Source organism: Anolis sagrei, chromosome 11 (genome assembly GCF_037176765.1).
Source record: "Anolis sagrei isolate rAnoSag1 chromosome 11, rAnoSag1.mat, whole genome shotgun sequence".
NCBI lineage: Eukaryota > Metazoa > Chordata > Lepidosauria > Squamata > Dactyloidae > Anolis > Anolis sagrei.
Genome location: NC_090031.1, coordinates 24480752 through 24494363, shown reverse-complemented (window position 1 = coordinate 24494363; position 13612 = coordinate 24480752). Strand labels below are relative to the sequence as shown.

Here is a 13612-nt window from a genome sequence, read left to right as displayed (position 1 = left end):
CCTCACACACTTATACACTACATAACCCTTCTTGAACGTGTTGTTCACATAATCCTCAACTTCGGCTTTATCCGCAGAGGCAGCCTCTCCATACAAACGCTCCTAAATTCATATTGCTTCTGAAAGTTATCAAACCATCCCTTAGTGGCAGTGAATTTGCCTGATTTGGTGTGAGAACCAGTCGATGTTGATAGTCAAGTACTGCAAAAACCCGCAAAACAGCGAAAATACCGCAATAAATATTTATTGAAAACCCGCGAAACAGCGAGTGTGCAAAAAGCGAACCGCGAAGTAGCGAGGAATTACTGCATATATATCGCATTCCAAGGGAGGCAGAAGCGAGGAGAGATTTAAAGACACCGAGTACCTTTTTTTGTTTTTTGCTAGCTATAAGGAAGGGGCTATTTGGTTCTCCCACCAAATCAGGCCTATGGAACACACTTCCAAAGGAGGTAAGATCTGCTCCCTCTCTCCTGACCTTTAGAAAAAAATTAAAATCATGGTTCTGGGACCAGGTCTTCGGACAATAGATGTATGCAGCTTTTTAGAGGGACAAGAACTGGAATGGCGACTCAACTGATGAGATTGTTTTATGGTTTTAATGATTGTTTTGATGCTTGATGATGTACTGTTTTTAATATGATTTATGTTTAAAGTGTGGTTTTACTATTGTAGTTGTAAGGCATTGAATTTTGCCATTATCTATGTGTAAACCGCTTTGAGTCCCCCTAAGGGTGAGAAAAGCGGCATATAAATACTGCAAATAAAATAAATAAATAATAAATATAAGGCAGTGACATATTGCTTTGCATCTCCTCTCTCTCTTTTTTAAAGATTGGCTGCCTCACTCCCGAGGGGGAGGGTGAAACCATTCCAGGACCACCCGTGATAAGTGAAAGTCTGTGAAGTAGGGACACTATTTATATATATAGGGTGAGCAGAGCGTCCCTACTTTGCGATGGCCTCCTCCTCACCACCTCGGAGGCCCCTTCCTCGCCAGGTTGGGGGTCCAAGAGGCCTCCGAGGCAGAGTGGGATGGTCTGCCCACTCGGCGGTGGCCTTCTCCTTCCTGCTTCCACTGCTCCCTGCCTCGGAGATCCTTTGGGCACCCAGCCTGGCGAGGAAGGAACGGGGGAGCAGCTATACAGTGTTCCCTTGCTGCTCCCTGCGAAACAGCGAGTCCGCAATAAGCGAACCACAAAGTAGCGAGGGAACACTGTATAAGTCGGGGTCTTTTCAGCCTAAAAAAAGGGCTGAAAAACTCAGCTTGTACTTGGAGGGAGGTCCCAAAGGTAGCACCCAGGGGCCGCATGTGGTCTGCTCTCGATCCTTTGCACATCAGGAGAAATGAGCTGGTCTTTTTGAGACCGGGAAAGAGGCTTGTTTCCATGGAGAATGTGTGGGAGAAGTTTAGTGGCAGGCCTCCGCTTTGTGGTGCTTCGCAACGACAGTCTGTATCAAAGCTTTGGCTGCGAACATCTGCCAGTTTCAAAAGTGGCTAAACATTACCCAACAGCGCATTAAGCTGCCAGGAAAAGCAACAACACACAAAATCTGAAAGTGGAGCGGTTCTCAAAATCTAGATGGAGAGCTAGTCTCAGGTGGGATGATTTGCCACAGCAGGAAAAACACATACCAGGGAACACATTCCGGCACTTACAATGCTGACCCCTAACAACATAGAGACCCCTCTTTTCAGACTTACCGGCCGAGGTAAAGACAGGTTTGCACCGTACCAATGATAAAGCGCCCTCCACACCGGCTCGGGGACAATTTCATAACTCTTCCCTTGAATCAGCGGCGGGGACTGTTTGAGTCGGCCACCTTCCAGGGTCAACGTTGGAGCCTTTGCAAAAGACAGCAAAAAGAGAAAGGGGGCATCACATTCTAAATCCTTCAAATCTACAATCAATCTACAAAAAAGAGGACTTCCTAACTGGGTTGCTGTGACTTTTCTGGGCTGTCTGGCTATGTTCCAGAAGCATTCTCTCCTGACGTTTCGCCCACATCTATGACAGGCACCCTCAGAGGTTGTGGGGTCTGTTTGAAACTAGGCAAGTGAGGTTTATATATCTGTAAAATGATGTCCAGGGTGGGAGAAAGAACTCTTGTCTGCGAATGTTGCAATTGGCCACCTTGGTTAGCATTGAATGGCCTTGCGGCTTCAAAGTCTGGCTGACACTGCAAAATCAGGACAGTATATAAAGAGCAACACTCAAAAAGCAGGAGAATTCCAGACAAGAATAAATCAGGGCCAGCTAACACCTCCCAACAAAGGATTCCCCCAGGCAGCAATCAGCCAAGCTTTCAAACACTGAATGGCCTTGCAGCTTCAAAGTCTGGCTGATACTGCAGAATCAGGACAGTAAATAAAGAGCAACACTCAAAAAGCAGGGGAATTCCAGACAAGAATAAATCAGGGCCAGCTAACACCTCCCAACAAAGGATTCCCCCAGGCAGCAATCAGCCAGGCTTTCAAGCTGCAAGCGCATTCGATGCTAATCAAGGTAGCCAATTGCAAATTTACACTTGCCTTAAGCAGACAAGAGTTCTTTCTCCCACCCTGGACTTTCCACAGATATATAAACCCGTATATAAGTACCTGTGGAATAACATCCAGGGTGGGAGAAAGGACTCTTGTCTGCTCTAGGCAGGTTTGAGTGCTGTAACTGGCCACCTTGGTTAGCACTGAATGACCTTGCAGCTTCAAAGCCTGCTTGCTTCCTGCCTGGCGTGATCCTTTATTGGGAGGTGTTTTATTTATTTATCATGTCAGGAGCGAACCAAAACAGTTGTACTGCATTAAAAACAAACAAACAAACAAACAAAGTCTTCGTATTCTATTAAACATCCTTTGACCAGTAGCTGGCCATTTGGAGTGCCTCTGCAAGAAGGTCCCCCATTGTGCATGTGGCAGGGCTCAGGTTGCATTGCAGCAGGTGGTCAGTGGGTTGCTCTTCTCCACACTCGCATGTCGTGGATTCCACTTTGGGAGGTGTTCGCTAGCCCTGATTGTTTCCTGTATGCAGGGGCGGCTCAACCATTACGCAAAGTAAGCATTCGCAGTATAGTTGATTTTGCCCAGGGGTGCTCTTGAGGCGCTCTTGGGGGAAAATAGACCTTGACATATGCGACTTGTAGTGACGGAGATGTAAAGTTCACCTACAATCAAAGAACATTCTGAACTCCACCAATGATGGAATTGAACCAAATATGCCACACAGATATATATGTAAGATATGTAATATATTCTAATATATGTAATGTCTTTCTGCTTGTGGGTAAACAGTATTTCTTGCTGTTTCTTTGTCACTTGCCTAGTTTCCAATAGATCTCACAACATCTGAAGAATCAGCCAGGCTTTGGTGGTTGTGAGAGTGATCCAACCTTTCTGTATTCTCCAATAATATTCTGTGTCCAGGTTGGTTCATCAGGTGCTCCGCTCTGGCTGGCTTCTCCGTTTTTTAAGTCTCTTCTGCTGTGTTTTTCAGTATTTTTATGAGTGATGGTCACTCGTTGGCCTGATAGGTGTCTTGTGTCCAAATCTGGTGTCAATTCGTCCAGGGGTTTTTGAGTTATGTTAATTCCACAAACGAACATTACATTTTTATTTATATAGATTATCATTATTATGTTCATTTTCATGGTTTCCTCCTTTCTGTTGAAATTGTCCACATTCTTCTGGATGTGGACAATAAAGAATCTGAAAAGCCTACCTTCTCCAAAATGAACTCTTGTGTCCAACTCTGGTATCAATTCGTCCAGTGGCTTTTGAGTTATGTTAATCCCACAAACAAACATTACATTTTTTTATTTATATAGACTAGCTGTCCCCTGCCACACGTTGCTGTGGCCCAGTCTGGTGATCTGGACAATAAAGTAATGAGAAAGTGTTGATTTCTAATATATGTAATGTCTTTCTGCTTGTGAGTAAACAGTATTTCCTGCTGTTTCTTTGTCAGTGCTGATGTGGAGATCTGGTTATTAGCTTACTCTGAAACATGCAACATATAATTTTTCTTCTTTACGAGTCCCTTTCAAATCTATGATACTATATCTCTCTGTGTGTGAATTATATATATCAATCTTTATCTATGGCTGGATGGCTCTTTGTCAGTCAGGCTTTGATTATGTTTTCTTGCCCCAGTGAAGGAAGTTGGAATGTATGGCCTTAAGTATTTTCTGTTAGTCCTGGGGGTTCTGCGTGGGAAGTTGTGTCATTGGTGGGATTCAGAATGCTCTTTGATTGTAGGTAAACTATAAATCCCAGTAACTACAAATCCCAAATGTCAAGGTCTATTTCCCCCAAACTCCATCTGTGTTCATATTTGGGCATATGGAATATTCATGCCAAGTTTGGTCCAGATCCATCATTGTTTGAGTCCACAGTGCTCTATGGATGTAGGTGAACTACAACTCCCAAACTCAAGGTCAATGCCCACCAAACCCTTCTAGTGTTTTCTGTTGTTTATGGAAGTCCTGGGTGCCACGTCTGGTTCAATTCAATGATTGGTGGAGTTCAGAATGCTCTTTGATTGCAGGTGAACTATAAATCCCAGCAACTACAACTCCCAAATGACAAAATCATATTTTTTTTTAGTGATGGTCACTCATTGGGTTGTTAGGCATATTCTGCCCAAATTTGGTGTCAATTCGTCCAGTGGTTTTTGAGTTATGTTAATCCCACAAACAAACATTACAATATTTATTTACTAGCCGTCCCCTACCACACGTTGCTGTGGCCCAGTCTGTGTATATGAGTTTTGTGTGTGTATATATTTGTGTACATGTGTGTCTGCGCTTATATATGTGGTTTTGCGCATGCGTTGTAATGCATTTTGTGTTTTTTGGCTTTTTAAGTCCCTTCTGCTGTATTTTTCAGTGTTTTTATGAGTGATAGTCACTCGTTGGCCTGAGAGATGTATTGTGTCCAAATTTGGTGTCAATTCGTCCAGTGGTTTTTGAGTTATATTAATCCCACAAACGAACATTACATTTTTATTTATATAGATAAATAATAATTTATAATATAATTACTTGGAAGTCTTCATAGGGTTATCAAAAGCCTGTGTTGACCTGACTACAACTGGCAAAAACAAACACCGCCCAAGGATTGACGAAGAGCGGTAAGGAAATGTCTGAAAAGAGCTCACGAGATTTCATGGTATGCACATCCTTCTCCCCGGTTTTGCCGACTCGGACACTTTGCTTACCTTCATGGGATCTTGCGTTACGAGCGGCTGATTATCAATGGCTCCTGGCCGCTGCGGACTAAGCTGCAGTAATACATTTCCATTCGAGCCGAGCAGGCATTGGTTGTTGTTGTCCGAGGAGTTCAGCTGGCGGGCAAAACACATCTCGGTGGTAGGACTGCTGCTGTGAAGGAAATCTGGGAAGGATGGAAGAAGAAGAGGAGAAGGAGGAGAACAAATAATGCATTTCAGATGGCAGTGAAGTACAAGAGGTAGGCAAGTTTTGTTGCTGTACTTCTTTGTTTTCATGCTTACTGCTGCCAGTGGTCTCGGAGGCTTCCGACGCAGAGGAAACGTTATCGGAAAGCTTTTCTTCAACGTAATTTACACCGCCCGCTTTGTCTTCTCCCTGCTCCGCCGTACGGGAACTGGGACCTGGTCGCAGGTTCTTGCCTCCGTTCAATACGGATGAAGGCTCGATCACAACAGGGCTCGCATCCTGAAACCAAAATTAAATGGGATTACTTGTTTGGATTACATTTATCTAGTACAGCATTCCCTCACTTATCGTGGGGGTGACGTTCCAGGATGTCCCGCAATAAGTGAAAAACCGTGATGTAGGGAAGCTATATTTATTTTAATATTTCATGGCCACATCATGAGAAGACAGGAAAGCTTAAAGAAGACAATAATGCTGGAGAAAGTGGAAGGAAAAAGGAAGAGGGGCCGACCAAGGGCAAGCACCGGGATTGTGGCGCAGCTGGCTGAGTGTCAGCTGCATTAAGATCACTCTGACCAAAAAGGTCATGGGTTCGAAGCCAGCCCGGGTTGGAGTGGGTTTCCAACCAATTGTGTGTAGCCTGTTGTTGACCTTTGCAACGCGAAAGACAGTTGCATCTGTCAAGTAGGAAAATAAGGTACCACCTTAAAAGTGTGGAGAGGCTAAATTAACTGATTTATGAGGCCATAAAGAAGACTCCAGCAAAGCATTCCAGCGGGGAAGCATGCGGGGAATGCGGAAGTGCTTCATCAGCGTCGCAGATGGACGATGAAAGCGACAGCTCCCCGGCGACAGCTCCATCGTCAGCAGAGGGTCCAAAAGGACTCCCAGACTCTTTACCAATGATGACGGGCGTAGCGCCTCGCCATGCAGAGTAGGCAGCTGGATATCCCCACTGCCCAGTCGACCCGGCCATAGGATCTCCGTCTATGCTGAATTCACCCTCAACCTGCTGGCACACAGCCATCCAGTCACGGCCTCGAGGCACTGATGGAAACAATCGGGTACAGAGTCCGGTCGGCCTTCCATCTTCAGCACCAGCTGAGTGTCATCAGCGTACTGATAACACTCCAGCCCAAAACCTCGGACCAGCTGAGCAAGTGGTCGCATATAGATGTTAAACAACATTAAGATCACTCTGACCAGCCCGGGTTGGAGTGGGTTTCCAACCATTGTGTAGCCTGTTGTCAACCTTTGCAACCCAAAAGACAGTTGCATCTGTCAAGTAGGAAAATAAGGTACCACCTTAAAGTGTGGGGAGGCTAAATTAACTGATTTATGAGGCCATAAAGAAGACTCCAGCAAAGCATTCCAGCGGGGAAGCATGCGGGGAATGCGGAAGTGCTTCATCAGCGTCGCAGATGGACGATGAAAGCGACAGCTCCCCGGCGACAGCTCCATCGTCAGCAGAGGGTCCAAAAGGACTCCCAGACTCTTTACCAATGATGACGGGCGTAGCGCCTCGCCATGCAGAGTAGGCAGCTGGATATCCCCACTGCCCAGTCGACCCGGCCATAGGATCTCCGTCTATGCTGAATTCACCCTCAACCTGCTGGCACACAGCCATCCAGTCACGGCCTCGAGGCACTGATGGAAACAATCGGGTACAGAGTCCGATCGGCCTTCCATCTTCAGCACCAGCTGAGTGTCATCAGCGTACTGATAACACTCCAGCCCAAAACCTCGGACCAGCTGAGCAAGTGGTCGCATATAGATGTTAAACAACATTAAGATCACTCTGACCAGCCCGGGTTGGAGTGGGTTTCCAACCATTGTGTAGCCTGTTGTCAACCTTTGCAACCCAAAAGACAGTTGCATCTGTCAAGTAGGAAAATAAGGTACCACCTTAAAGTGTGGGGAGGCTAAATTAACTGATTTATGAGGCCATAAAGAAGACTCCAGCAAAGCATTCCAGCGGGGAAGCATGCGGGGAATGCGGAAGTGCTTCATCAGCGTCGCAGATGGACGATGAAAGCGATAGTTCCCCTGGCGGCCAGAAAAAGTTAAATAGCCTCTGTGTATGTCTGTATATGTTTGTATGTCAAAAATTGGCATTGAATGTTTGCCATATATGTGTACACTGTAATCCGCCCTGAGTCCCCTGTGGGGTGAGGAGAAGGGTGGAATATAAAAGCTGTAAATAAATAAATAATGAGGAGGGAAAGCACCTCGGAGAGCGCCGGCAGCGGTGTTAAACCCACAAAACGGTGAAAATACCATGACATATACTGTATATACTTGAGTATAAGCCAACCCAAATATAAGACGAGGCACCTAATTTATCCACAAAAAACTGGGGAAATGGATTGACTCGAATATAAGCCGAGGGTGGGAAATGCAGTCGCTACTGGTCAATTTCAAAATAAAAATAGATACCAATAAAATTATATTAATTTAGGCGTCAGTAGGTTAAATGTTTTTGAATATTTACATAAAACTGTAATTCAAGGTAAGACTGTCCAACTCTGATTAAACCATTATTCTAACCTTCGTCAATGGAAAGATGCTAACATGTCCTCCAATAATAATAAATAGAGTAAAATAATAATAATAGAGTAAAATAATGGAATGTAATAATAACAGGAATAATAAAATAATAAATGTAATAATAATAATAACAACAACAACAAAGTAAAATAATAAATAACATTGACTCGAGTATAAGCCAGGGGAGACTTTTTCAGCCTAAAAAAAGGACTGAAAAACTAGGCTTATACTCGAGTATATACAGTATTTTAAATTAATATTTATTGAAAACCGCGAAACAGCGAGTCCGCTAAAAGCAAACTGCAACGTAGCGAGGGGACACTGGACTTCCACAACTATAAATCTGGGCCAACAGCACTAGGACTATGGTGCACCTGGCTGGGAGTCAGTTCCGTTAAGATCACTACTGACTGAAATGAGTTCGAAGCCAGCCCGGGTCGGAGAGAGTGTCCAACCAATTTGTGTAGCTTGCTGTCGACCTTTGCAGCCCGAAAGACAGTTGCATCTGTCAAGTAGGAAATTTAGGTACCACCTAGTGGGGAGGCTAATTTAATTTATTTATTTATTATTATTTATTTACAGTATTTATATACTGCTTTTCTCAGGGACTCAAAGTGGTTTACACATAGACTCAGCACATAGAAGATGGCATTGAAAGGCAGCAGATCACAGGAGCTGTCTTCATAGACCTGTCAGCAGCCGATGATACTGTGAACCATCACCTCCTCTTGAGAAAAATGTATAATCTCACAAAGGACGACCACCTCACTCGCCTCATAGGAAACCTGCTACAAAACAGGAGCTTTTTTGTTGAGTTCCAGGGCCAGAGAAGCAGATGGCGGAAACAGAAGAACGGCCTGCCTCAGGGGAGCGTGCTTGCTCCATCCATGTTCAACATCTACACAAATGACCAGCCACTGCCAGAAGGGACAGAGAGTTTCATCTATGCTGATGACCGCGCCATTACTGCTCAAGCAGGGAGCTTTGAGATGGTTGAACAGAAGCTTTCCGAAGCTCTAGGTGTTCTTACTGCCTATTACAGGGAAAACCAGCTGATCGCCAACCCATCTAAAACACAGACAGGTGCCTTTCATCTCAAGAACAGAGAAGTATCCTGAGCTCTGAAGATCACCTGGGAAGGAATCCCACTGGAGCATTGCAGCGCACCCAAATACCTGGGAGTCACTCTGGACCGTGCTCTTACCTACAAGAAGCATTGCCTGAACATCAAGCAAAACGTGGGTGCTAGAAACAATATCATACGAAAGCTGACTGGCACAACCTGGGGATCACAACCAGATACAGTGAAGACATCTGCCCTTGCGCTTTGCTACTCTGCTGCTGAGTATGCATACCCAGTGTGGAACACATCTCACCATGCTAAAATAGTGGATGTGGCTCTTAATGAGACATGCTGCATTATCACGGGGTGTCTGCGCCCTACACCACTGGAGAAATTACACTGCTTAGCCGGTATTGCACCACCTGACATCCGCCGGGAAGTAGCAGCCAATAGTGAAAGAACCAAGGCAGAGACACCTCCAGCTCATTCCCTGTTTGGGTATCAGCCAGCACGTCAACGACTTTAATCTAGAAATAGTTTTCTAAGATCTACAGAGACACTCGTTGGAACACTCAGCAAGCGAGAGTCCAAAAGTGGCAGGCTCAAACCCAGAACCTCAACCAATGGCTGATACCAAATGAGAGACTCCCCACAGAAAACTGGGCGACTTGGAAGGCGCTGAACAGACTGCGCTCTGGCACCACGAGATGCAGAGCCAACCTCAAGAAATGGGGCAACAAAGTGGAATCCACGACATGTGAGTGTGGAGAGGAGCAAACCACTGACCACCTGCTGCAATGCAACCTGAGCCCAGCCACATGCACCATGGAGGATCTTTTTGCAGCAACACCAGAAGCACTCCAAGTGGCCAGATACTGGTCAAAGGACATTTAATCAACTACCAAATTCACAAATTTTGTATTCTGTATTTTGTATTTTGTCTGTTTGTTTGCTTTGTTCTGTTAGAAATGTAATATAATTGACTGGTTGCTGATGACTCGATACTAGATAATGGCAAAAATTCAATGCCTTAGACCCGTCGCAAACTAGGTTCCTGCGGGAGAAAACCTTGATAGCACGTCCCTGACATCACGAGACTCCGCCTCTCGCCCCGCCCCTTTCTCCGCCCCTTTCTCCGTGCGAGAGTGGTTTTTCCTTTGCTAGGGCAGCATTGCCAGCGTACTCTCTCAGTTTGCAGAATTCAACTGAGAGAAAATGCGGGCAATGCTGCCCTAGCAAAGGAAAAACCACGCTGGCAAAGAGAAAGGGGCGGAGAAAGGGGCAGGGAGAGAGGCGCAGGCTCATGACGTCAGGGACATGCTAGCAAGGTTTGCTCCCGCAGGAACCTAGTTTGCAACGGGCCTTACAATAGTAAAACCACACTTTAAACATAAATCATATTAAAAACAGTATATTTTAATTGAACTAATTTATGATGCCATAAAAATCTCCAGCAAACCTGCAAAGAATGAGGAAGTACTTCATCAGTGTCACAAATGAACGGGGAAGCAACAGCTCCCCTGGTGGCCAGAATACCTTCATGAAAAGTTGGAATGTTAAATAGCCTCTGTGTGTCTGTCTATATATGTTGTGTGTCTATGGCATTGAATGTTTGCCATGTATATGTACATTATAATCCGCCCTGAGTCCTCTGCGGGGTGAGAAGGGTGGAATATAAATACTGTAAATAAATAAATAAATAGAATTTCATTGTTACTCCCAACTAGAACAGACTCACTGAATCAACGATTCAATAGAGAGGAAACAGAGGGGTAAATCCTACTGATTCAATGGGATTACTCTAGGAGAGATGACACAACGAACCAGAGAAAGTGGATGAAAGTGGCAGGAAATTGCAAGTAAGGGAATTTAATGAGGTTTGGAAGGAAAATAACGCTTTGATTGCACTGGTGGTTTGGGACAACAACCAGAATCTTTTCTAATGGACGTTAATTGCCAGCTTCACTTATCTACTCTCCGCTCAGTGACTTGACAACCGTTTCCTGCTCATGCAGGACTTATAATAACAATATAATAATAATAAACTTTACTTATACCCTGCCCCATCTCCCCGAAAGGACTCAGGGGAGCTCTTCCCTATGGCGCACAACAAACACAAAAGGATCAATCAGAAACAGAACAGGCTGAAGGGGTCCGATAATGGACTAGGACCAAACTTGGCACAGAGAAGCCCCATGACCAACTGAACATACTGCAGGGGTTTGGGGAAAATGACCTTGATTTTGGGAGGTGTAGTTCACCTGCATTGCGAGAGCACTCAACCCAGTTGACGACGGATCTGGACCACACTTGCCACATAGACCCAACATGGCCAACTGTAAATACTGACTAGGTTTGGGGGTGATTGCCCTAGGAATCTGGGAGTTGTAGTTCACCCTTATTCAAGAAAGCACTGAACTCAGCCAACAATAGATCTGGGCCAAACTTGGCACACAGATCAAACATTGGCAGTTGTGAATACTGGCTGGGTTTGGTGATGATTGCCCTGGGAATCTGGGAGTTGTAGTTTGCCCTTATCCAGAGAGCACTAAACCCAGCCGATGAAAGATCTGGGCCAAACTTGGCACACAGATCCAACATGGCCAGCTGTGAATACTGGCTGGGTTTGGGGTAATTGTACTGGGAATCTGGGAGTTGTAGTTCACCCTTATCCAGAGAGCACTGAACCCAGGCAATGACAGATCTGGGCCATACTTGGCACACAGATCCAACTGGCCAGCTGTGAATATCAGCAGGGTTTGGGGGTGATTGTACTGGGAATCTGGGAGTTGTAATTCACCCTTATCCAGAGAGCACCGAACCCAGTCAACGACAGATCTGGGCCAAACTTGGCACACAGATCCAAAATTGCCAGTTGTGAATACCGACAGGGTTTGAGGGTGATTGCCCAGGGAATCTGGGAGAGAACTGAATCCAGCTGATGAGAGATCTGGACCAAACTTGGCACACAGATCCAACATCGCCAGCTGTGAATACTGGCTGGATTTGGGGGTGATTGCCCTGGGGATCTGGGAGTTGTAGTTCACGCTTATCCAGAGAGCACTGCTCTGGGCCAAACTTGGCACACAGATCCAACATGGCCAGCTGTGCATACAGGTTTGGGAATGATTGACCCACGATTCTGGGAATTGTAGCTCACCCACATCATTATGTATTTTCTAATGGGAGCATTAATAAAAAATGAAATCAAAGACTGGGGTTTTTTCCTAATAAATAGTGTTACTAATTAACTAAATGATATTACCTAACACCTCAAAATAAACAATGCCTTTTTCAAATAACCCGGGCACCACCGGGTACCCCAGCTAGTGAATAATATATGCAAAGTAAAAGTATTTACATATTTGACGTAGTCTTTCCACTGTTGCCACCACTGCATTGCGATCAGGAACCAGTTGTGTCCCGGCTGAAGGCCGTACCTGCTTTCCCGTTCCAACCATCCCCTACAAGAGAAAACAAATCAGTTCCTCAGTTAACCAGGTCTCGGCCAAAAAATCTCATTTGGTTCAGGAACATCCAAGACTGTTCAGGAATTGCCACGAGTCCAGTTGGGGTGGAAAGAGGGAGAGGCCTACCTTATGATCTGCCCTTCCTCTTCGGGAGTAGCAGGTCTTAAACCTAAGACGATATGGCACACCTAGCAAAAAAGAGGGAGACAAAAGGAAAAAAAGGCACATTTATTCAGCCATGGGAACACACTGAGGTATGCTGCACTCTCTCACCCTCAAAGGAGGCCCATGGTAAACCTCCCATTGCCAATCCCCCCCCCCCCCCCAAAAAAAACCCCATGATAGCTTTGCCTTGGGGTCGCCCTAAATCGGAGAAAACTTAGGCTGGATCAACACTGTCAAATGCTGCAGATTGAACAACACAGACTTGTGTAACGCAGTACAAGCTGCATCCTGGGTCTACAACTGACCATACGATGCAGTTCAAATCATAATCTATGTAAATAAAAAATGTAATGTTTGTTTGTGGGATTAACATAACTCAAAACCCACTGAACGAATCGATACAAAATTTGGACACAAGACACCTATCAGGCCAACAAGTGAGCATCACTCATCAAAGCACTGAAAAACACAGCGGAAGAGACTTAAAAAGCCAAAAAACACATTATAACACATGCACAAAACCACACACACACACATGCAAACACACATATGCACAAATATATACACATGCATGTACACATATACAGACAAAAAACACATATATACAGACTGGGCCACAGCAACGCGTGGCAGGGGACAGCTAGTGTGTGTGTGTGTGTGTGTGTGTGTGTGTGTGCTCGCACGTGTATGTGTGTGTGTGTGTGTGTGTGTGTGTGTGTGTGTATATATATATATATATATATATATATATATATAGAGGTGTGTCAACAAGTTTTGCCTCTTGCGTCATAAAGATGTTATCATAGAATCATAGAATCAAAGAGTTGGAAGAGACCTCATGGGCCATCCAGTCCAACCCCCTGCCAAGAAGCAGGAATATTGCATTCAAATCACCCGACAGATGGCCATCCAGCCTCTGTTTAAAAGCTTCCAAAGAAGGAGCCTCCACCACACT

The 13612-nt window shown here is 45.0% G+C and overlaps 1 protein-coding gene across 2 annotated transcripts in view; it reads right to left on the bottom strand.

The window, feature by feature from the left end:
• USP32 (ubiquitin specific peptidase 32) overlaps window positions 1–13612 on the bottom strand; it is a 152799-nt gene that overhangs the window by 43869 nt on the left and 95318 nt on the right. For both annotated transcript variants that reach the window (XM_060756995.2, XM_060756996.2), the window contains exons 11-15: window positions 12619–12680; window positions 12384–12486; window positions 5508–5691; window positions 5214–5389; window positions 1706–1846 (exon numbers count right to left, since the gene is read on the bottom strand). In XM_060756995.2, coding sequence (XP_060612978.2) covers window positions 1706–1846; window positions 5214–5389; window positions 5508–5691; window positions 12384–12486; window positions 12619–12680 — 666 coding nt within the window. The remainder of the gene's footprint in view (window positions 1–1705; window positions 1847–5213; window positions 5390–5507; window positions 5692–12383; window positions 12487–12618; window positions 12681–13612) is intronic.